Source organism: Dermacentor variabilis, chromosome 4 (assembly GCF_050947875.1).
Source record: "Dermacentor variabilis isolate Ectoservices chromosome 4, ASM5094787v1, whole genome shotgun sequence".
Lineage (NCBI taxonomy): Eukaryota > Metazoa > Arthropoda > Arachnida > Ixodida > Ixodidae > Dermacentor > Dermacentor variabilis.
In genome coordinates, this window is record NC_134571.1 from 7,579,864 (window position 1) to 7,605,314 (window position 25,451).

The window sequence follows — 25,451 nt, forward strand, 5'->3', positions numbered from 1 at the left end:
TTTCAAATATTCAAAAAGTATTCGAAAGGTATTCGCATTTACTAATAATGACTATTCGATTCGGTCTTCAAATCGAATAGGGCACTTCAATTTGTTATTCGATAGTTTTGAATATTCACAAACCCGTAAACTTCATGCATTAAACTCAAGTAAATTAGGTGCGCACTAGACTGGGGGGTGCGTTAGAATTGTGTAAATATACTGATCTCTGTTCAAACAGTGCTTCCTGCAAACATACAAGCCATAACCTTACTCACTGGTGTTTACTGTGTATTATAGAAAAATGCCCTTCCTATAGCTTTCTATTTAGTGCAGGAGCATGGACTGCCTTTTAATTAATGCACATCTGGAGCTCTCTTTCATACTGGCACAGTGATTACCAAAGGTGACATGTAAAACTCTTGCTTGGGCTAGTTGGTTCATGCTTGGATTAGTAAAGGCAAGGCGCCAGTCCTGTCATTTGTGTTCTTCTTCTTGAGTCCTGGTCTTCTGTGCCTTGCCTTTACTAATTCAAAGGTAACATAACCTGAGAATTGTAAATCTCTACGGAGACCTACAGCGTTTTCCATGATGAATGCAACAGTGTTCCATTCTTGTGCCGGCTTGGTTGGGATCATTTCAGAAACCTCTTCTTTGCATACTTACGTTGCTGATACAGTCGAATCTCGATAATCTTAACTCAAAGGGGCCTGAAAATTTGTTCGAATTGAAAGAAGTTTGACTTAAAAGAAGGACTCGTTCTTGAAGTACTCCTGCACCATAGCACGATGCACGAACAGTGCGAGGCACGAAATATTGCGGCATGCAAGCACACAGCGAGTGAGGACCATGAAACTGCCCACGCATACTAACACTAGCTTTCCGATAACAGCAGAAAATGAAGCTTTAGGGAGTGGGCTAAGCTGGTGCCAGGCCAGCGGCGCCAGCATGGAGGCGTACCTTTGAAGGTGGGGGAGTTACAATGGAGTTGCGAGTGAGGGCAAGGGAAGCGCAGTTGCCAGGAGGGGCGGGAGGGAAGCGGATTTGCTTTTCTGCCAGCTTGATGGCTTTTCTGCCGCTGCTTCCCTCTGTGTGCTCGCGTGCTCTTTCCTTCGTGTGCCGAGAGATTGGCGCTGCATTTACGTTCTTCGTCCTGTGTTGTTAACGTGTCATGTCTTATGAAGATGACGAAGTCATTGCTACTGATCATAATTATATTGGTATGGTCCCTTCTGTTGCCGCATCGCCGCATTCAAAAGACAGGAAGAATGAGGTACTGGGTGTCGCCTTCGCGTCCTTGTATTCAGGGTCCGTCTTGTACAGAATCACACGTGGTGCACTGTCTCCAACAACCTTTCCATCGTGACGTCTCTGTTTAGACTCGTCATTGTAAAAGAAACAATCGTAAACCATGACAATCAAAACAAGTGCGAACAAGGCCAAACCAAGCCAACCAAAACAAGCTAGAGCTGATGCGAGCAGACGATACTGCGAAACAAGCAGTCCGGCTGAACCAGATGCGAGCACGAATAGGGCAGTCGGGCAAGTCCACATGCCACCAGTTTCCTGCGTGTACGTCACTGAAGGGGCCGCTCTCATTGGTCTCCTCAACTTGTGGCTCGCTTCCCGCAACAGTGAGCTGCGATAAATCGACCCAGGACCGATCCCTTCCAGGGCACGCATTTTTCCGCTAATGTGGCTGGGGCATTACAGCAGGGTGCAGAAACGGCGACCTTGCCATTTGAGAAAGGATAAAATTTCCGCCACAGCTTTTCTTTTTTTTTTCGCCGGTACGTGGCGTTGAGGGGTCTGGTCTCTCCTAAACTTTTCCTCTATGGCGAGTTCAGTGCAGTGCTGGTTGGAAGCACCACCACGTGATTTGGCGTGCTGCTGAGACCATTGTCGGAGTGCGGTACATTCGAATGAACTATCGCAGATGCTTGTGCATTCAAATTACCGGGCGCTTTCTCCCATTGGAGTACACATAACTTTGATGGGACCACGGCATCAGTTCAAATAAACCACAAGTCGAATTAAGCATGTTTGAATTAACGAGATTTTACTTTTATGATATTTTAGTTGATTCGGAAGTGTTGTGACAATTCCAAAAGATGTGAAAGCTTTGTGGTGAAACACTTTGGTACTGCGAGCAGACTTTGCAGGGGAATAGAAGCTTCATAAAAAGCATTAGTCATTGTGGTAACTGGGGCTGCATGGTTAATACTTCACACTGAATGTGTTCTGATTGTCACACATTACAAATCTCTGCCATAAGAAAGAAGTGTGGCATCATCTGTCATAAGCTTTGTCACACTGCAAACAGGAGTCAAGCTATATATTTCGTGATCAGGTGTTCATATTGTTTTTCTTTGGTTCACTGTACATAGCGGCATTACATTGTTTCTCGTTATACCTCGGTCACACAGGCAAACTTACTGTAACATTAAATAATTCTCCGTACTGAGTCTCACTTTTGTGGCATCTTGCTGCACTGACAAGGAAAGCATCATTTGGAATCGATAGCAAGGTCAACGTGCAGATCCATGGGCACATGATGTTTTTGTTATTTGAGGCATTATTTGAAAAATATCACTAGATTATAGTAAAGTTGTATTAGCATGGATCTTAGTTGAAGTAAAATGAGTCGTCGTATCCAAATCAGCATGATCAGTTGTCACAAGCCAAGACAAGAAAGTGTCATAAATAAGGGGAGCACAGGAAAAATGGCAGTTTTCATTGCAGATGGTACGGAGAGGGGATACTTGATATCGATAAAGGGGCTGACTCTTCATTAGGTACAGTCGACTCTCGTTACAACGGACCCTGATAATCCGACAAAATATGTCCGTTTTATCCGAAGTTCATAATATCCGAAACTGGAGGCCACTGCTGAAACGCCAAAAGATCGTCAAACAGTCGCTGCATGTTTCAACTACTGCCGGAATGCCATGAAACATCGTCAGATAAAAAAAAAAAAAAGGGTGGTGGACCATTCACGAAGACATGCATGTGTACTTTCCACCCGTTTGGCGAAACGTTTGTGTACTTTCAGACGTTTGTGTACCTTCCATACGTATAAAACAAATGCTTTTTATTCACATTTAGCTCGAAAAGAATTTTGTGATGAGAGATTGGCAACTGTCCATGAGGGAGGATGCAGTCACTTTGCACCACATTTCAGTCAGCTGCAACACTTGAACATACAGTCATCTTGCTGCTGCTGAAGGTATTCTTTCACTTCTTCTATGTGGTCAATCACTTGCTGTGAAGTCAGCCTGACTGCATGTGGCTCATTTTCTTGCTGTCATCTGATGACAGCTCAGAACAGCCTTCGATCATGGCTCTCACCTCCTTGTCCGTCAGTTGCTCATTGTCGACAGCACTGCTGTCAAGTGTGATAAAGTCGGAGAAGCTCTCTGCTCTGAATGCCTCCCTGACCCGAGGTCACACTGATGGGTCTGATGGCTCATCATCTAGGACAGATGACTCCCTGCAGGCAGTCTCATTATTCCTCTCAAAACCAGCCTTCCTGAAACAGTTTTTGATGATGTAGTAGTTCTGCGGAAACCCGCAAAGTGGAGAGAAGTAATTAATAAAGTAAAAATCAGTCGTAACAATTGCTACAAAGGAAACCCATACGGTTTCCTCGAAAGAAAAGCCTCAGAGTTGAAGAAAAATTCGTCCTGGTCCGGGACTTGAACCCGGGACCACCACCTTTCCGGGGCAGCCGCTCTACCATCTGAGCTAACCAGGCGGCTAGATGATGGCAGGGCGAAGTCGAATTTGTCGACAACATGAAGCAAAGGCAAGTGTTTGACGTAGTAGTTCTGCGGAAACCCGCAAGGTGGAGAGAAGTAATTAATAAAGGGAAAATCAGTCGTAGCAGCTACAAAGGAAACCCATATGGGTTCCTCAAAAGAAAAGCCTCAGAGTTGAAGAAAAATTCGTCCTGGTCCGGTACTCGAACCCTGGACCACCGCCTCTCCGGGGCAGCCGCCTTTGTAGCAGTTTCTACGAACAGGTGGATGTCTGATTTTCCCTTGATTAGTTTTTGATGACATCAGTTTTCAGCTGTTACCAAATCCTCGCCAACAGTTCGACTGGGAATTTGACATCTATTTTCGATTCCCAACTATTTTGCATGTCATAGAGCAGGCGTTCGACAAGGCATGTACAGTAGGCAGCCTTCACAGAGTGCACGACACTTTGATCGATTGGCTGGAGTACCATTGTCACATTTGGGGGAAAGTAAGCCAGCTCAATTGCATCGCGCTTGGGTGGCTTCATGTGGCTTAACCAGTTGTCAAAAAAAAAGCAACACCTTCCTCTTCTGCTCATTTGCCTATTGAACTGCAGCAGCCAGGCGTTTAAAAGGTCTTTCATCATCCACGCCTTCGTGTTGGCAGTCCAGTCAACTGACATATTCTTTACATGCCACGAGGCACCAAAATGTTTTGATTTTCCAATAAACACCAGTGTTATTTTTTCTGTCCCGTCCACGTTGCAACAAAAGAGCATGGTCAAATGCTCCTTGGTCTGCTTACCACCTTGACAGCGGTTGCCAGAAACCGTGTACGTTTTATTCGGTTTAACCTTATAAAACATACCACTTTCGTCTGCATTAAAGATCCCCTTGTCCTCGTACCTGCCAAGAAGTATTGGCAGCTCATTTCTTTTCCAGTTGGAAGCGGCGTCCGCACTTATGCTGTTTGGTTCACCGCAGTCTTGCATGAATGTCATGCCTTGCCTCACCTTGGAATGCACCAGCCATTTGTCGCTGAAGTTGACACCGTTGTGTCCAAGGACCATGGCTAGATATTCCACTCACTTCCTGAACAGTAGTCCATTCACTGGAATATTGCGAGCTCGCACATCGCGCAGCCACGTCGAAATTGCGGTTATGTTGCCTCACGGAGCCGGATGCACTTAAGGTTAATTTCCCCCAACATTTGCATGCCAGCAATGCCTTTGTTGTTCACAATTGAACTCGCGGTCTTCTTCGACAGCCCACATTGTTTTTGCGATGTCCGCCTGCTCTTCACCACACGCACGTGCATTCACAATTTTAATCTTGTCGCTTAGTGAAATTTGCTTCCTTGTTTTGGAGGCCATTATCTCAGCAACTGCAGTCTGGCACAAGTAACTAGCACGAGAACACGACAAAATGGCATCAACAAGTAATAACACACTGCGCATGATCAACATGCCCTCAGGCTAGCTTGGCTAGAGGCTGGGCTTAGCCAGAGGCCACCAATGTTGCCAGCTGAAATTTAAACTTGCCATGGCTTAAGTTGTGGGGATGCGCGACTCTCGCGCGTCCCCTGATATGTTTTTCCCGCATGGCGCGTCTCCTGTAATCCGGCTTCGCCGCGTGACCTGCGTGATGCCCGCGGCGGTCGATGTAGTTGGGGCGCAGTGCGAGAGATGGCGCGAGTGTTGCGTTGCTAACGCCGCCTCACGGCATGGTTACTTGGGGGCGCAGGGGAGAACGGGCAGTCTCTTCCCCGGCGGGTCAGCGAACAGCGCGGACATTCCGCGCGCGCGGCGACCGATGCTTCTGTGAGACCGCCTCGCGTGGCCGCCTTCGAACGCACCACGATTCGCGTGACCATACACGCGAAGGACCAGGCGTTGGGATCCAGCATGGGGCAAACATATTCGCTCGCTTCCGGTCGCGGTGAGTCGGACTTCTAGATTTTTCGCGCGCCTATCGGCATGTTTTGTGGATAGCAACTCGGCTAGCAGGCATTGATCTATGAAAGGTGCAATAAATGCCCTTGTGATTGTTTGCACTACTGTGTTGTCGTTCCTTTGTCCCAAGAGCATGGGTGTGAGAGATCCCACAAAGTGCACAGACAACGGCGGTGTCAAGTTTGTTGTCAGCCTGTGTCCACAAAGCAAAAGTACTTTTTATACGCCAGATTTCGAAAAAAATTTCCACTAATTTTGTCTACTGCAGCCTGTAGTCCATTGTAGCGCGGCCTCAGAATTCGTTGCATTAATAAAATAGGTAGAACAAACTAAGTTTGAAATCTGTTCCGTTAGATCTGAAAGTTTGTTTTATGTGGGTTCGTTGTAACGAGCATAGACTGTATTTTATTGTTTTTTAAGCACTTCTGTGGAGGCTACACACTTTCATGCAGCGAAGTCGGTACCAAGTGCACTGCACAGTGGCTTTCGGCAAATCATGCTAATGCAAAGTGCACTCGCTCAAAGTGACTCTGAATTTGTCGTGGTGAGGCCGTTAATTTGTGCTTTTTATTTTTCAGTCTGAGCTGTTCCAGGATGACCTGTTCCCAGACACTCGTGTGACCTGGGAACCGGCCCTGACAAGCAAGGAGTGGTTCTCGGGAGTGACACGGGCACCGAAATTTGTCAGCCTTCGGCCTCCTGACATGGAATGCTGTGCGTCCTGCTAATTAGGGTTCTCGTTTCTTTTTGTATGCTCAGCTAGATATACAGCAGAAATTGCTGTCAAGTCATGTATTGAATTCTAAATTGAAGTTACATAACTGATTGCTTCTTCGTGCAACCTTCTCAAAAGTAATGGCAGCTTTTGTGGCAGCTGGCCACAAAGAATGCTCCATAGCAATGAGTGTTGCCAATCTCTCAAAACACTTCTACAGATGTAATATATACAGTACAGATCGGATCTATGCACACAACATTTTTTCAGATGTAACAGTCAAATTATCTCACTAAATTTGGTCTGCTTATATTATCAATTTCACAAATTGCACTTTGAACAGACAAAGCTTTAATTCATCGGTAGCTACAAAAGCCAAAATTTTTGGCAAATTAACTTTGTTGTGGTGGTGTATGCATGCGGCAGTGCATAGCACACAACTATTTCCTGCTGCTTGTAGAAATTGTGAGAATAGACTAGGTATGCGGCACTTCGAAAACAACTACAGTGAAACCTCGTTAAACCGCAGTTGGCCGGAGCTCAGAAAAAGTATGTACTAAACGGTAGTGCTGCTTAACCGAAATAGCATGAGATCGCCCACTTACCTGTTAAAAACGAAACTTGGAGAGAGTGCGATGAAAGGGGATAAAACATGCAGTATTTATTCACTTCGTGTGACTAAAGTGTTATTTTCGTTTGATGCCACGGTGACCTAGCAGCGACGACAGCGGCCTCAAACTTACTGAAGCTGCGAGTCAGCTTTTCAGCCAGCCCCCTCTTCGCAGCAAACACTCGCGTGGCAGACTCCTCGTTGGCGTTGCATGTTCTGCGTGCTTGCGGGCGGTAGCGCTGCAGAAGTTGCGGGGCGCCTTTTTCATTGCAGGGTGCTGTTCTCGTCGTGATGATTGCAGTCATGAGGCTGACGTAATGCGCAGATTCTGCCACTGTTGGGCGTGAATCGCCCGTGCTGTCTCTTTCCGTGTTGTCCTCATTGCTGTCGCTAGTCGACACTTGGGCAACAACAGAGGCAATGATGGTGAAAAGTTGAACCTCGTAGCCGACACAGCCAACATCTCTTCGCGGTCACAGCAGCGCTGCCGAGCAACTTCTTCGCATTCCAAATGCCACACACCATAGTCAACAGTAGATCCCTGTCGCGTGCCAGCGCCAACTTCGTGTTACATTCGATAGCACGAACGATGTCTAATTTTTCTTCTATGCTGAGCACCCGGCGTCATTTTTATCCGAGATTCGGCATGACGCGAGTCCTTGTTTGCACAATGCCACAATGCTCTCTGGAACGGCGGCACGGCACAGAAATGATGTTGAGGTAGATGTGGCTTCACGCCCGAATGCACAAGGCACTTGGAGGCCGTTCTGATCTCTGAGGCTTGTTGTTCTGCCGGGCTGCCCGATGGAGATGACGCATTGCCGTGTTTACACGACAAAAAGTGGAAACACTACTCGTTAACCGATAGGCACGCAACAACCTGGTACGGTTTATGTGAATACAAAACACATTATGTTCAATAGCTGCTGAGTCGGGGATTTGACTTTACTACCTTTAAAACGAAGTTACTGTTTATGCAGGTATGGTTTAACAAGGTTTACTGTAGTACTCTCAATCCCAAATAGGATTGTCTTGAGAACACCATATAGTATGTCTTTGCATCAATTTGCACAAAAATGAAGATGGGGCAAGCATAGCGCAAACTTGCCGTGACCCTCCAAATTTCAGATTTTTTCTCAGGTGGCAAATTTATTTATTTATTTATTTATTGATACTGCAATCTCGGTATCGGGATTACAGCAGGGTGGGAAAAAGAATTAGGCACTTTCACAAAAATGGCAAAATGGAAACAAAAGAAATAAGGGTGCAGGTTGAAGCTCTGCAGCCAGCATCATGAATACATTTGAACAAGATATCAAACAGTAAAAAATAAAATACACAATAGAACAGTAAAGTGATAAAATGCAGTAACACAGACTAGGCAATATGTTGAGCGAATAACGTTAGTGACGGTTGCAACACTTCATTGTTAGTGAGGTTATTCCAATTGGTAATAGTTTGTGGAAGAAATGAGTATTTAAAACAGTTATTACGGATGCGAAAAGGAGTTAAAGTTAGCTGATGTCGTTGTCGGGTCGCATACCCAGACGAAAAATGAACTAAATGGGTGAGTTCGGTTCTGTAGTGTCCTTTAATTAATTGGTACATGAATTTAAGTCTTGCAGAACGATATCGCTCATTCATTGTCGGCAGACCAGCTTTGATTAAAAGATGTGTTATTGATGTACGTCGGTAATTATTATATATGTACCGAGCAGCCCTCCTTTGAACCCTCTCTACTTTGTTTATGTTAGTCTTAGTGAATGGGTCCCAAATGATAGCAGCATAATCTAAGGTAGGCAAGACGATACATCTGTAAGCAAGGAGGCGGACAGATGGAGTGGATAACCGCAATGCCCGTCTTAAGAAAAACAATTTACGAAAAGCGTTACACGTTATGAAATCAATATGTTTGTTCCAGCTGAGATTGTTAGTGACCCAGAGCCCTAGATATTTATATTCTGTTACTTCTGCAAGTGTCACATCATTAATACTGTAATCAAATGGTAAGGCATTCTTTTTGTGAGTAATCCTCATCAATACAGTTTTTTCAAAATTAATGGACATTTGCCATGATTCACACCATGCAGAAACTTTTTGCAACGCGCTATTTAGTAGTATTTGATCTGAGACACTTCTTACTTCTGTATAAATGACACAATCATCAGCGTAAAGCCTAATTTTCACAGGAGTGTTAGACACAATATCATTAATATATATTAAAAACAATAGAGGCCCAAGAACAGAGCCCTGAGGGATGCCAGAGTGAACTGTAAGCTTGTCAGAACAATTATTGATAAAAACAATGAATTGTTCCCTGTTTAAAAGGTAGGCTTAAATCCACTTTACTAATTGTTTGTTATCAAGTATTGTGTCTAACTTATAAATTAAGTTTTCGTGAGTGACCGTGTCAAAAGCTTTCGAGAAATCCATAAACACGGCGTCAATCTGTTTTCCATTGTTAATTGAAGAGGAAAAATCATGTATAGTTTCTACTAGCTGTGTACAAGTTGAGTAACCCCTCCTGAATCCATGCTGATATTTAGTAAAGAAATTGTTAGCTTTGAGGAAGTTTGATATGTGATTGTGAATTATGTGCTCAAGTAGTTTACAAGCAGTCGATGTTAGCGAAATTGGGCGATAGTTCTTGATCAATCGCTTGTCTCCACTTTTGTGAAGCAGTTTCACTCTGGCAGTCCCCCACTCTCTTGGGATTTGACTTTCACACAAGGACCTTGTAAATAAAACAAACAAATATTTAGATGTCCATTGTGCATATCTTTTCAAAAAGGCATTAGGTATGTTGTCCGGTCCAGGTGATTTCTTTACCTCAAGGTTAAGCAGCATACTTAAGATACCATGCTCACTAATGACAAGATCCTCCAAAGGTGGCAGTGAGGCTTCAAATTTTGGAAAGATGTTATTGTCGTTAGCAAATAAGGATTTAAAATGTTCATTGAAGGCATTAGATAGTTCATGTGCATCACTGACCAGAACACCTTTGATTTCAAACTGATCGTGGGTCTTTGAGGTTGGGGAAACCGAACGCCAGAATTTCTCAGGAGACTCTGATATAAATTTGGGCAAACATTTTTCAAAGTAATGCTGTTTGTAAATGGCCGTTTGCTTTTTGAGCTGAGAACTAAGGAAAGCTATATTTTGTTCCAATTGCGGAGAAAGAATGTTTTCTTTTCTTTTCGGTTTCATGCGCTTCAGTTTTCTTTTTAGCTGCAGTGTCGCCCGAGAAATCCATGGGTTTTTTGTTTTCTTTTTAACAATAACTGGCATGTGACATTCAATACTCTACCATGGCCTTGAACTGGTCCCAGAGTTCTTGAACACTTGCAGTGTTATTACAAAATGCATCAAAATTAAAGGAAAGAACATCAATAAAGGAAACATTGTCAGCATGGGAGAAGTTTCTAAAATGCATCTTAGGGCAAACTTTATCAAGAGTCATGCCATAAAGGGTCAGGAGAACATCCTGGTGATCGGAGATACCAGGCATCACTACACACTTAGTTGCATCGAGGATTGTTCCAGAAACAAAGAAGAGGTCTAAAATAGATTTTGAATTCCCTTGTATTTGGGTGGGGTGCTCTACAGTTTGCGTCAAGTCAAACGAGAAAGCTATATCAAGCATTGTCTCACTTGATTCGTCATTATGTGTTTTGAGTGCGAATGTTGACCAGTCAATATCCGGCAAATTGAAGTCGCCTGTTAAAATAATGCGATAATTTAGCTTAATAAAGGTTGTCATATAATCTTTAAGGTTATCCAAGACCACGACAGGCGATCCAGGCGGCCTATACAGTGCTCCTACAATATACCGGACATTGTTATGGTATGCCTTACAGAAAATGCATTCAATATTAGGCACTTCAGGCATGCTCAATATATTTAAATATTCTTTAAAGAGTATGGCAACTCCTCCACCTTTACCACCACGGTCTTTCCGAAGTACACTGTAGGAAGCCGGCACAAATTCACTATCGTAAATGGTATCATTTAAACATGTCTTGGTTAAGACCACAATGTCAGGATCTTCGCAAAGTAAAATTCCTTCCAAATCACTAATTTTGTTTAATAAGCTTCTACAATTTACATTTAGTATTTTCAGTGATTTAGGAATGGGCTTGTGCTTTCGGTTATTTTTATTACTCAGCTTATAACAGGCACCTTTAACTTCATCCCAGCCGTACATTACATTGTCAACGGACAATTTATTGTGCATTAGTTTCACCTTGGCTCCATTAGCCTTTTCTTGTGCAGCACTCTTCCACAGGTGCTTTCGTATTTCTCGTGTTCTGGTGGAAAAGTCTTCAGAGATTGATATTTCGGTACCCTTTAGTTTGTGCGCGGATTTCAATGCTGACGCCTTTTCTCGGTAGTCCAAAAATTTGAGTATTACGGGGCGTTTCTTATCTTTAAATTTGCGACCAATTCTATGACACCTCTCAATGCCGGAGACAGTTAATCCTAATTTGTCCTGAAAGACCTCAGTCACTACCTTACTTTCAAGCCCAGCTACTGTCTCTTCATCATCGTCAGGTAGCCCATATATAACTAAATTGTTTCTGTGACTCCTATTTTCTAAGTCGTCGACTTTAGAAATGAGAGCAGATAACTGTTTATCAACCTTCGCAACAGTGTCCTCCATTGTTTTGACACGTTTGTTCGGTGCGTTCAAACCAGCCAGCTGTTTTTCGAAACCTTCTATGCGTTTGGTCAGTGCTGAAATGTTCTTCTCAATATCGTTTTGAGAACTCTGCAAGGCTTCCACAAATGTGGTCAACTTTCCCTGGCCGATCAGTAATTGGGAAAGCATTTCTTTTTCTGTAGGACCCGGATTTGCTTCTATATCAGCACATACCAGCAAGTCGCTTGGCATAGAAAAGACATAATTGAAAACATTTAAAAAAGATATTTGGCAGGGCAGCAGCACTAAGAAGCGATCATCGCTTCGATAGCATTTAGTAGGTAAGTACTGATTAACCTGCAGTACGAAACAGAAGGGATTCCTTAGCATGTTGCCGCTGAGGCTGCTGCCATGCCCACTGGTGAAGCTCGGTGTGGTCTGGCCTTTTATAGCGGGGAAGCGGGTCATGGTGGTCAGACGTAGACGCAGTTCGCATAGATGCGGCGATGATAGTTGGCGGCGATGTTCCGGCGAATCTTCGATGTTCCGGCGAATCTTCGATGTTCCGGCGAATCTTCCACGAGGCAAATGTCACTGGCACGTGTCGATGACATGGGATACGCCCCCAGGATTTCATTGCTGAGTGGTGCAGCGGGAGAACAACCGCATAATGCTGGCTCGGTTTGCAGCAGAACTGCCACAACCTGCAGTACAAAACAGAAGGGATTCCTTAGCATGTTGCCGCTGAGGCTGCTGCCATGCCCACTCTGAATCACGCTGAACCTGGCAATGAAATGGCATGGACAGGGTCTGCTCTTACCGTCGGCACAAGCTACGCGCAGAGCAGTTATCAAGTCGTAATGTGCGGTTCTTTTGACTGTAGCACAGATTGGCTTTACGGTAACCCAAATGCTGTAAAGTTGTTTTAGCCTTTCTGTATTTTAAGAACGGAAAAGAAAAAAATTTCTGTGCAATAATTTAAGGATTGCTGCAAAACACAGGTCCACTATTAAACTGAGAACCTCATTGGTATTCAGTACAACAGAACATCACTAATTCATTAGTTTCAGAAGGGAAAAAGCAAAAACAAAACTTGATTCTATTCAGTAGAAATTTACCGATAAATATTTTTCTGACCTTCATATACAAGAAATGAGCTGTGATCAGTGCTGACAGACTAATTTTGTCTTCCCTTTATTAAAAGTAGACCATACTCTATACAGTCAAATCTCAATATAATAAATCACGCAGGAACACCAAAAACCATTCGTTATTATGAAAGGTCCTTATAGTGAAAGCCCCAAAATTAACTATTCCTCCCATCAACCCATCAGTTCATAATTTGTGACCATTTGAGCTATCCACAAAACGTTGCTGTTGGTTCTCTGCCTGCGTTGTTGCTATTTTCCATAGATTCCACCACCACACACCACCCAAGCAAACATTGCACTTCCAAGCGCAATGTCTTGTGTTGTTTGTTTGCTTTTTACATTCCTTGCCGGGAGCACTGTAACTGTCTCACTTGAGGCGAACACCTGAACTATTTCAAAGTGCAAGCGTGCGTAAACGACACCATCCGGAAAGTGCAAAGTGCGACGGTGTGCCATCGCCATGAGTACGGAGGTGACATTTCTCTGTGCATGTAGCTAGTATGGCCGCAGAAAAGTGTGAAAGAAAGAGGCAGGCACAGAAAGAATGGCGAAAGATGACTCGCGGCCTGCGTTGTAGGCAATACTTGCTTGGGTGTAGCATGCGCTCGCAAAACCCGATGCATCGTCGACTAATAGATTAAAAAAGGAATTCTCTCCCATGTTTTTTTATTGAACGCAGTCTCAGGTTTTCCAAACCCGTGCACTGCGGCGTCTGCTTTCTGCGCTTTGTCGTATGCTAGCCTACTGTTCCAGCTGCTGTGAAGGATACATGGAAGTCTTAAGAATCCCCAGATTCCGTAATGTTAGTTTGTAGTACTGAGGGGTCATTAACATGACACAGAAACTGAATAACAATCGTTATTCTGAAAAGTTTGATATTCTGAAGTTCACAGTACTGTAATATTTTTACATTGAAACCATAAGAAATCAGCAGGGGATTTCTGAAAAGTTTGTGAATGTGGCGTTTGTTTATCGAGAGCTCAGTGTATTTTGATTTCTATATACATAAGTTAATAATACCTTGCAACATTCTTGTTATTCAATGCTAGGAAATTTCCAAGCATGCGCAGCACTGTATTTTTTCGTCCTAAATTTGTAAGCATTATATTGCATGGAAAATTTTCAGATATTCGATTAGAAATCTACTACAGTCTGCGTTCGTTACAACGGACCTGCATACAGTAGACTTTGGGATATAAAGGACCACATTTCCACCTTAGTGTGTTCTACCTATTGTGTTGATGCAACAAAGTTCACTTTTAACGGACTGTGCTCCAACAGACTGTCAGCTACAGCAGATGAAATTAGCGGCAATTTTTGTCAAAATCGGGCAGATAAAACTGACTTTTGCCGTGTCGACACAGGCTGACAACTAACTTGTGAGGGTTAGCCTACGGTTGCGGCTCAACATCGCACACGCGAGGGAGGAAGGCTGGGCGGAAGTGTGCCGTCTTCTGCTGTCCCATGCTGTCTGAACCATCCCCCATTGCAAATCACGTAGACACTAGTCCCTATACAAATTATTGTATGGGACTCTGCTTCAATCATTTGCTTTTTTGCACTTGTTTCTGTATGGAGGAGATATCCAAAGTGGCAGATTTGAAGACGGAGAAATGCACTTTACGATGAGACCAGCATAACGGCACTCGGTTGTGCCGTTCTAGAGATATTGTGACCTGAAAAACACTTTTCTTTTGCGTTTTCCGGTAAATTTTTTGCCACTATGGCTGATACAACAAATTATCTAGAGCACTTCTATGTGGTTTACAGTAATGATATTTCGGAATAAGGTAGAAAAAAGTTTTAGAAACTGAAAATGTAATTTTCAGAAAATATATCTTTTTCACCATTTATTTCGATGCGAAAGCCGTGTCCCCTCTTAATAGGCAATAACCTAAACGCACTACCGATCTCGGCTGCAGGTGGCACGAAGTGAGCATCATCTTTTGCTCTGGCAGCACTGTAATCCGGCGTCATCCACCAGCTCGATTTTGTTTCAATTTCTCGTTGTTGTTTTAAAACATTATGCAGTAGCAAAACGACAGAGCACATCTCCAGTTGCTTGGTCCCCACCAGCTCGACGCGCGTCGGCATTGTGAGTTGCAATGATTCATGCAACACTTTGCATTACGTAGATGTCAACTACAGTTGAGTCTGCCAAATTTTTCAATCACTTCAGATTGTGTGTTTTCACGGTTAGTAAGTTCTTCCTCGCATTCTTTTTTTAATGCATAAATGAGGTTCTCCTGTACGTATCAAGGAAGTGGTCAGGCAAGGAGACACAAACTCTCCGATGTAATTCACTGCATGCTTATAAAAAAGGTTCCAACCTATCAAACTAGGAAGGATTAGGAATGAGTATCAAAGAGGAACGTCCCATGAACATGCCATTTGCAGATCACATTGTCCCATTCAGCAACACTTGTATGACTTACAACAAATGATTGAAGACCTTTGCCAAGGAAGTGTAAGAGTTATGGGGTTCTCCTCCGTGCTCTTGGGACAAATGAACGACAACACAGTAATGCAAACAGTCACAAGGGCATTTATTGCACCTTTCATAGATCAATGCCTGCTAGCCGAGTTGCTATCCACAAAACATGCCGATGGGCGCGCGACAAATCTAGAAGTCCGACTCACCGCGACCGGATAGCGAGCAAATATGTTCGCCCCATGCTGAATCCCAACGCCTGGTCGTTCGCGCGTACTGTCACGCGAACCGTGGCGCGTTCGAAGGCAGGCACGCGAGGCAGTCTCGCAGAAGCATGGGTCGGCGCGCAGGACGTTCACGCTGTTCGCTGATCTCCCGGGCAAGAGGCAGCCTGTTCTCCCCTGCGCCCCCAAGTAACCCTGCCGTGAGGCGGCGTTAGCAGCGCAACACTCGCGCCATCTCTCGCACTGCGCCCCAACCACATCGACTGCCGCGGGCATCACGCAGGCCATGCGGCGAAGCCGGATTACAGGAGACGTGCCATGAGGGCAAAACATATCAGGGGATGCGCGAGAGTCGCGCATCCCCACAGAGTAGGAGTGAATATTAATACGTAAAATATAAACATAATGTTCAATAGCCTCTGGTATACACTGTGCATCTTGTGCACATTCGACCAGGGCTTCACATTTGATAAGAACAAAAGATGTGTAGTGGAAGCTGGTGGTGGGTTGCGGAAAAAGTGTCATTGCCTGTTACCAGGGCAATAATCTACTCTCCGTATTTGAAGTTTATGTTTGAGACTCGTGGAATGGGTGACATGTGGGTGTGTTGCCACGTGTTTTTGCTTTCTCTAGTTTTGATTTTCACAGGCTTCCTTTTTGAAATTTTCAGTAAAAGAAGGACAACACAAGACCTGAGTTGTATTAAACATTATTATTGGTCATTTCTTAATGTCTTTCATAATCTTTTCCATTCACAACTTATCAGTTAAGCAAACTAAGTCATATAAATAACGTAAATAATTTTTGTGCAAAATGGAAAACATAATAGTTGTGACTAGCAACAACAATGCCCTTCAGCATGCAGCGGGCGCTGTTCACATTAAGCCCTCTGTTACTTTTTATTTCTTGACAACATTTAGTTTTTACGGCTGGTAGCGAAAGACTTGGCTCACATGCCTCTCGTCTTTTTGTGGCAGTGTCAGAGGCTCCTGAAGTGCGGCCCCCTGCTCCTCATGTTCCGAGGCTGCCACAGGATGTCAGCCTGGACTTTGAAGGAGACATTACCCTCTCCAGTTCAGTCATCGAAAGCAACAGGGAGAAAGAGGAACAGGCAAGTGCAGGTTGTTAAAACACACTCGGTCATGGCCAACTTGGCTCACTGCTGATGTCATCCAGTTATGGAAAAGACTTGGAAAGCTCGCTTTGCCAAACGTGGAGAAAGTCCCCTTAAGTAAGGAATTTCCCTCTGGGCAGTGTCACACCAGGTGGGCCTTCCTGATAGCCTTGTGGAAATGGCCGTGCACTGCTCACCACAGCCATGTCACCACAGTGAACTTTTCATGCCTATCGCGACTTCCATGGCGGCTGTGCTTATGCTCATCCTTCACTCGCCAAACAAGCAAAGCTTGTCGGGCACCTATTCTACTGTCTTCTTATACCTGCCTTGTGCTGTACGTAAATGCTTAGTTTTATTATGTTAGCGTTCTTAGCATACCTCACGCACTTTCTGGGGACTGTCTACGTTTGTACTAACCATTTTCTCGCCTACCTGGGTGACTGGGTAGTCCATGGTCAAATGGTTAGCACATCAGGCTGCAGTGCAGGGGATGAGAAACCGGCCGTTGGACCAACTTGCGTCAATGAGTATGTGGCAATGTGTACATTTGTGCCACTCTTAAACGGCCCTCTTTCACTCCGACATAGGTCACTGCAGATGTGGAACTGGGTATGTATAGTAAAACTTTGTTAATTCAGAAAATTGGATAATTCAGACTCGTTCTCTGGTCCCGGCAGGCATATGCATCTTTTAATGCAATCAAACTCTTGTTAATTCGGACGTATTTGGCCACACATTGGTTTATTTGGACAACTCGGAGCTCAGCAAGCACCGCAAATGAGCGATGTAAAAGAGCAAGAATGGCAATTGCGTTCAGCTGAAATGAAGCGGCGCAGTCCGCATCGCCATAGTCAGCGGAAATTGTATGTGAGTGAACACCAGAGTGCTTTGTGCCTACTTGTGCCTTTTAAACCTTTATTCTTGTGTCTACCACTGCGCATAACACCACATTGGCCACATGCCTTCATAATTGCGTATTTGCCATCTATGATCGCGTCGATAGCAACCACGGTTTCATCTGCAGCAGTCGCGACAAGCAGCAGTTCTGTTTTAATCGGTGCATGCATCAGCCTTCAGAACTGCAAGGTCATTGTCCATGATGGCGTAGGTAGCTGCCACGGTTTTGTCCACAGTGCTTGCAGCAAATAGTAGTTTCGTTTTGACTGAGTTTTAACTGCAGAGGTGTCGAGGATGAAGAGTTCCGGCTATATCACTATGGATGGACGATCTGTTGGTGACCAACTCATTGGTGAAAAATAACAGGGATGTGCACGCAGTAGTGAAAAGCGTGTCTCAGATGAAGGTATGCGCTGCGGCTGCGCTTCGAAGGAAATCGCGAGGCATTTGCCGCTGCTAGCGCTAATCAGTCACAAGATGATGAGAATTGCATTTTCTGCACTGCTTTTGTACAATACAGAAACAGGATTTGCTCATTAATTCAGCAACTAAATCCCTCTTGATGTGGTAAGCATTTATTTGTTTTCTTGATACCCTCAATAATTCGACATTCAGTTAATTCGAAAACATTTTTCAGACTGTGAAATCTGATTTAATGAGGTTTTAATCAATTAAACGAATCAGTGAAACTCTGATGCCAACTTGGGTCGCTGGGTACGTGTGCCAGTAGGGGAGAGCCACTTGTGGCTCACCTACAAGCGACAGTCAGGAAAGGACACGACGCTCCCCCATTGCACAACGCACAAAGGCACTACGGCAGTGTTCGTCGACTCTCCGACACGGTGCAATGAAACGGTGCAGAGAAGGGCCAGAACATGCGGTTTTATTAACCTCAGATACAGCACAGTGCGACAGTCGCGGCACTTGCGGGCTAAAGCTCACCACAAGACCGATCGAGTATGCATGCCCGCTGTGTTAGGGCTAACCGGGTAGCTGTCCACAAAATGCAAGAACGAGAAGTCGCGAGAGCAAAGGTCCCATGTAACTAACTCGTTGCGGGCCTGTTAGCGTCTGACGCGGCAATGATGCATTCACCAGAAGAGAGCTCGGGTGGAGAGGGCGCCCGGGGGCTGCCGCTCGGGAGGCAAATCAAGGCACACATCCCAGTGACGTTTGATCGTGTGGTGGCTTGACCCTGGGAGGGAGAAGCACAGTCTGCACAGGAAGGTAGCTCCGGCACGCTAGCCGTGTCTGCCATGTTGCCATTGCGGCGGTGGTTCTCAGAGATCAAGCTAAGCACAATGCGTGAGATGGGGGATGAGGCGCAGGAAGGCACTTCGATCCCCACACACTATAATGACAAAAAAGATCTCTTCAATTTATCTGATGCTGAGGGGAATCGAACCACCGTCACAAGGGTTCCTCAAGGACAGCAAGAGCTGACGCTTTAGCGGGCTGTGCCACAAACGCATTGGGTTTGTGCCGCTTTTCAAGGAACGTCTTAAGGCTGTTTTACATGCTGCGACTAGAGCAACAATAATCGGTGCAGTCGCCCATGTTGCAATGTGATTTTTAGAGAGCCCAATTCACATGACTGTGATTTCAACAATGCGGCTGGTGTAATGCCCATGCTTGCTGCCAGCTTTTGTGGCATACGGCGCTTAACTTTTTTCACGTAATGAAAAAAGCCTCTGCATTGTGATTTTAATGACCTGTCTTTAAAAGGAGCAAATAATACATGTTTTTTGTAATTTGAAGACACTTTGTAGTTTAAATTTGTTTTGGAGTACGCAACAGCGGTTCTTGAAGTTCAGTTCGAGAAGACATGGTGGACATTCACAGCTGTTGGCAGCGGTTCGTTCAGTGCTGTGTCTCTCTTGTGCCTTGCATGTCTGTGTCTTTCTTTTTGCGCTACAAAAAATTAGAAGATGACCTATCAACAAGCCCATATAGCCATCCTCATCGCAGTTGCAGTATTCGGAATTCGGCTGCAGCAAAGTTGTTGTCTCGATGCAGTGATCTCTTCAGGCTACCTGGGCCCAGCGTCAGCTTCTGAAGAAATTATGTGTGTATATTGCTTCTAATTGCGCATAAGCAGTGCATGCACCTAGCCATATTCTTGCACCAAATATAACAGCAAGCACCAACCTGAAAGCCCACGTCCACCCCTGAAGGAAGCTGAAAACGATCTGTGTGTGCTTACTGAACGTTGAATGAAATTTGTATTGTGAACTTCATTCTTAGGCTAGCCTGCTTCGTCCACCGCAGCGAATTTGCGTTAATTATATATTGAAATCATCTCTGAATTTTTATGAAGGCGTAAGAGCAGACACCACAAACTTTTTAGAATCTTTTAGAAGAGGGAATACCAGGCCACAAGGGTCTGTCACCACTTCGATGTGTGCCCCCGCACTGTAGCTGCATTTCTCCGTTCACCTGTTGACGTGACTGATGCGTCCCCACTCACCGGCACCGCAAAGTTCCAGTTGGAACAATGCAAGGATGCACTGCTGCTGCAGCTGCTGCAATACTTAAAGTCTGACCTGCTACGTCGTGACGCTAAAGAGTCCGGTAGGGTACAGGACCTAGCTGATGACAGCAATATCTCGAACAATGGTATCCTTATGTACACGGTCGGTGAACGTAAGGTCACCTGGCTTCCCCAACACTTACGAGACATGGCACTGAAAATGGAGAATGACCACCTCCTAAGTGGGCATTTAGGCTTTCTTAAAAACTTGAAAGCTTGTGAAGAACTGGTCCACGTGGCTCGGTATCTGCTCTGATATCTCCTGTTACGCCTGCAGCTGCCAGCAGTGCCAGGCTTTTAAACTTCACTGGCAAAAACCTAAAGAACTGATGGACAGTTCATGGGCCACCCACCCAACGCAGCAGCTAAGTGTGGACCTTATTGGGCCACTGCCCACAACCCCTCAGCACCGCAAGTACATTCTGGTGGTGCTGGACAAGTTCACGAAATTTGTGGTGCTTTCCCCATTACGTGCGCCTACCTCCAATTGATCATCGATAAAATGGTTGATGATAAATGATCGATAAAATGATTGAATGGCCAGCATGGTGTGCCTAGCTCCATCTCTAGCAACAATGGCAAACCATTCTTAAGCAAAGTGGGCATTTAGGCTTTCTTAAAAACTTGAAAACTTGTGAAGAACTGGTCCACGTGGCTCGGTATCTGCTCCGATATCTCCTGTTACGCCTGCAGCTGCCAGCAGTGCCAGGCTTTTAAACTTCACTGGCAAAAACCTAAAGAACTGATGGACAGTTCATGGGCCACCCACCCAACGCAGCAGCTAAGTGTGGACCTTATTGGGCCACTGCCCACAACCCCTCAGCACCGCAAGTACATTCTGGTGGTGCTGGACAAGTTCACGAAATTTGTGGTGCTTTCCCCATTACGTGCGCCTACCTCCAATTGATCATCGATAAAATGGTTGATGATAAATGATCGATAAAATGATTGAATGGCCAGCATGGTGTGCCTAGCTCCATCTCTAGCAACAATGGCAAACCATTCTTAAGCAAACTGTGGAAAGGCATTCTCCAGTACTGGGGAATCGAGGAGAGCCACACAGTCCCATACAGGCCAGCAGGACAGACTGTGGAACGGCATAATGCAACGGTTAAACAATTCCTGGTGGTCTACTGCATTTCCTACATGGACTGGGATAAAAGGCTGCCCAAAATGGCATTTGCAATGCGCACGTCTGAAAGTGTAGTTACTGGCTTTATGCCTGCCTTCCTGTGCTATGGGCGAGAACTATGGAACCCATGCAGCCATCACAATCGGGCAGCTGGCACCGAGGTGCCCCCTTCTGCGCCTCATGCCCTAGCTGCTGAACTGGATGTGTCCCTTCGAGATGCCTGGGTTTTTGCATAGAACCACCAAACTTTAGCAAAAGCCAGCCAGGCAAAGTATTACAACAAAAAGCGCACTCCAGCTACCTTCCAGGTTTGAGACTTGGTTCTCCGGGACACGCACCCGCTAAGTAAGGCAGCCATTGGATTCACAGCCAAGTTTGCCCCTCGGCCTGCGGGAATGAGAATGAACAAGTATGTCAAGCAAGGCTTCATGATACGACAATCATGTTTAAAAGCAAAGATTCTGTGGCGCGTGAATTGTTGGAGGCCATCGAGATTAAGAAAAGAGGGGACAACTGTGTCAGTACCCCGTCTCTAAATATATACACGAATGAAAGCATGTTTTTAGATAAGTTTTAGATTTAGATTAAGTGTGATTCCCTTCATATTGTGACGCTCTTACGTGCATAGTGGGTTCACGCCTCAACAAACAGTATGTGGGGGCACCGAAGGGTGGTGAACGAAGAAGACGACATGTGGCTGGCTGGCTGAATCTCGACAGGCGCTCAGCTGATCAAGGCCATCGCATCTAACTCTACCCGGCTTCAAAGTAACGCCTTTTGTGGGCGTAACAGAGTGGTGGAGGTGCGGGGTACGACAGAACGTACCAAGGAGTCGCAACATCTAGAACTTCGCCGGAGCCGTCGTCTTGCCGGTCTCTTGCCAACGACCTTCCCTATGGCTCAGGATGGAGGTGGACAAATGCCAGCTCTAGTTTCACCTTCTCAAAGGTCAGCGCCACTTGGACCTTTGCAGCACTACATGGAACCACGCTCGTTCGCGGGAAAAGTGGGCGAAGACGTCGACGAGTGGCTGACGCACTACGCAAGGGTGAGCCGCTACAACCGTTGGGATTCTGTCACTCAGCTTGAATATGTCGCACTCTTTCTGAGTGTGACAGCGCTGATGTGGTATGAAAACCACGAAGACTCCTTAACAATGTGGGAGCGCTTTGTCGAGGAAATTAAGAAGTGTTTTGGCGACACCCACGCCAAACAGAAACGTGCCGAGAGAACACTTGCTCAAAGAGCTCAAGCTCCTGGAGAAACATGCACTATATACATAGAGGAAATCCTCAAGCTGTGCAAAATCGTAAATTCGCAGATGTCCGAGGAAGACAGAGTCGGACATCTCCTCAAAGGAATTGCAGAAGATGTATACAATTTCCTCATAAGCCGGGAACACGTTGATTCCGTCTCAGATGTCGTGCGTCATTGCCGTACGTTGTGGGGATGCGTGACTCTCACGCCTCCCCTGAGATCTAGTTTTCCCGCATGGCTCGTCTCCTGCAGGGCGGCTTCGCCCGCCGCGTGGCCTGGCGCCCGCGGCGGTGCGAGAGATGGTGCGAGCGTCGCGCCGCTGCGGGGTTACTCGGGCGCCGGGAGACAAGGCGCTCTGTCTCTCTGGGGGGTCGAGACAGCAAGCAGTACGGACGTGCCGTGCCGCGCGTGGAGCGACCCTCTTCCCTGGCGGGTCGGTGCGCGGCGTGGACGTACCGCGCGCGCGCGGCGACCCATGCTTCTGCGAGACCGCCTCACGTGGCCGCCTTCGAACGCGCCACGATTCGCGTGACCATACACGCGAAGGACCAGGCGTTGGGATCCAGCATGGGGCGAACATATTCGCTCGCTTCCGGTCGCGGTGAGTCAGACTTCTAGATTTTTCGCGCGCCCATCGGCATGTTTGTGGATAGCAACTCGGCTAGGAGGCATTGATCTATGAAAGGTGCAATAAATGCCCTTGTGATTGTTTGCACTACTGTGTTGTCGTTCCTTTGTCCCAAGAGCACGGGTGTGAGAGACCCCACAACGTTTGAGACGTTGAAAACACGTCGCATTGTGCCAAAATTTGGACGCCTGGTGAATGTGACAACCGTTGCCAGCGTCGATGAGAGCCCGTCCGCCGATCTTTCATCTACTATACGGCAGATTGTGCGTGAAGAACTGCTGCGGCACCAGGAACTTGCGCGCGATGTCATACGACAACCTGATACTTATTACCCGCAACACATGGCACCTGCCGCACCCTGCGCTTCCTGGCAACCGGCGGTATGTGTCACAGACGTCAACCACAGAGGTGCTCCATGGCCACGTGAGGACACATTTACGCCCGAACACCGACCTGCAGAACACCCTTGCCCCAGCAGGTTTGCACGCAGACCGACCGTTCCTCCTGTGCAGCAGGCTCAGCCGCTTCGCTCTGCTACACGACTCCCCACGGCTGAGCTCTTCGAAGGGCAGTTCATCGATCGTCGTTTACCTGTGTGTTATAGCTGTGGCGACTTGGGTCACATTGCCAGGTACTGCAATCGCCGCCAACCACCGAGGTTCGACCGATCGACGATGTCTAGGCGGTACCGCGCTCCTCTGGGCGAAACATATTCGCCCTCGCACACATACTTAGGAAGCTTGCCTCACCAGCACCCGGAGCCGCTGCGGAGCCGTTCTCCAGCATCTGATCGCAGCTTGACACCACCACCCGCTCCTCGTGTAAGCTGATCGCCCTCTCCGCGGCGTCGATACCCGTTGCCACCTTCGGAAAACTAGCCAGCGCGGCCGTTGGAGGTGAGGTCGCTGGGCAATCTTCGATGTCGACAGAGATACCTCCAACCATTTGTATGTTTAAGAATAAGGTGTTTGTATTAATTGACGGGGTTTCATCCATGGCCTTAGTGGATACGGGAGCAACTGTTTCAGTGATGAGTCTTGCGTTCAAAAGCCTCCTAGGATGAAAGGTGATGTTTCGCTGGGACCGTGCCGATACGTTTCGCGGAGTGAGTGGGGAGTTGTTGTATCCTGTGGGCATGTGTAATGTAGACGTTACCTTGGGTGGTCAAATATTTAACGCGGAGTTCGCTGTTCTACCTCATTCTACGCATGACGTAATCCTGGGCCTTCATTTTTTGAAACTGTGTGGTGCCACCGTCGACTGCAAAACGGGTGAAATCAGTGTAGGTACGAGCTTTTCTGCTGCGTTTATCAAAGGCCCACTGTATCGTAAAAGTGTGCTTTGTGTATCCCGGGATACAGTTGTGCCTCCGTTATCCGCAACATGTGATTCAGTCGCCTGTTTCCCCACCACCGACGGAACGTTTGACGCTACAGTGGAGCCCGTTCATCTGAGTTGCATCAAGAGGAATGTACTGATACCGTATTGCATGCTGTCAGTTGTTCAGGGACGCACCAACTTATGGGCCGTAAACTGTTTGAGTGAACCTGCAATACTACCGCAGGGTCTGAAACTTGCCGCCTACCATGAAGATTAAGTGCTATCGCTCGCCATTCTTACAGAGGCCCTTGATTCTGCGGATGAGCGACATTTCGTTAATGCCTGCCCTGCGGCGCACTCCTCATTTCTGACTATGGTAAACAAGTCCCTCAGCACTAAGCAGCGTCACAAAGTGGCGAACATTCTGCTAAAACATGCCCGACTGTTTGACTTCTTCCAGCAAGAGGGACCACCATTGTTTCCTCCTTCTCGTATACACCATCGCATAGATACGGGATCTGCCCAACCGTTGCGACAGAAACCATACAGAGTCTCACCATCGGAACGCAAGGTGATCAATGACCAAGTCCACGAAATGCTAAATAAGAATGTAATCCAAGAATCCTGTAGTCCGTGGGCAGCGCCAGTGAATCTGGTTAGAAAGAAAGATGGTGCATGACGATTTTGTGTTGACTACCGCCGCCTCAACACCACCACTAAAAAGGACGTATATCCTCTTCCGCGTATTGATGATGCTATCGACTGCCTCTCATCAGCGTCATACTTTTCGTCTGTTGACTTGAGGTCGGGGTACTGGCAGATTCCTATGCACAAGGCAAACAAGAAGAAAACGGCATTTGTAACACCAGATGGACTTTTTGAATTTAATGTGATGCCGTTCGGGCTCTGTAATGCGCCTGCAACTTTCGAGCGCTTCATGGACAACATCCTGCGTGGTTTGGAGTGGGAAGTATGCATGTGCTATCTAGATGATGTAGTGATTTTCGGGCGCACGTTCAGTGAGCACAGTGCACGTCTCGATTTTGTGCTAGATTGCTTGGACAAAGCGGGTTTGGTGCTCAACTCGAAGAAGTGTCATTTTGGAGAGCGCCAAACACTCGTTCTGGGAC

General features: G+C 46.2%; 1 protein-coding gene across 1 annotated transcript in view; it reads left to right on the plus strand.

The window, feature by feature from the left end:
• pod1 (coronin) overlaps positions 1–25,451 on the plus strand; it is a 166,621-nt gene that overhangs the window by 129,502 nt on the left and 11,668 nt on the right. Inside the window, exons 22-23 of the mRNA XM_075688040.1 lie at positions 6,249–6,384; positions 16,418–16,551. Of these exons, the coding sequence (XP_075544155.1) occupies positions 6,249–6,384; positions 16,418–16,551 (270 nt within the window). The remainder of the gene's footprint in view (positions 1–6,248; positions 6,385–16,417; positions 16,552–25,451) is intronic.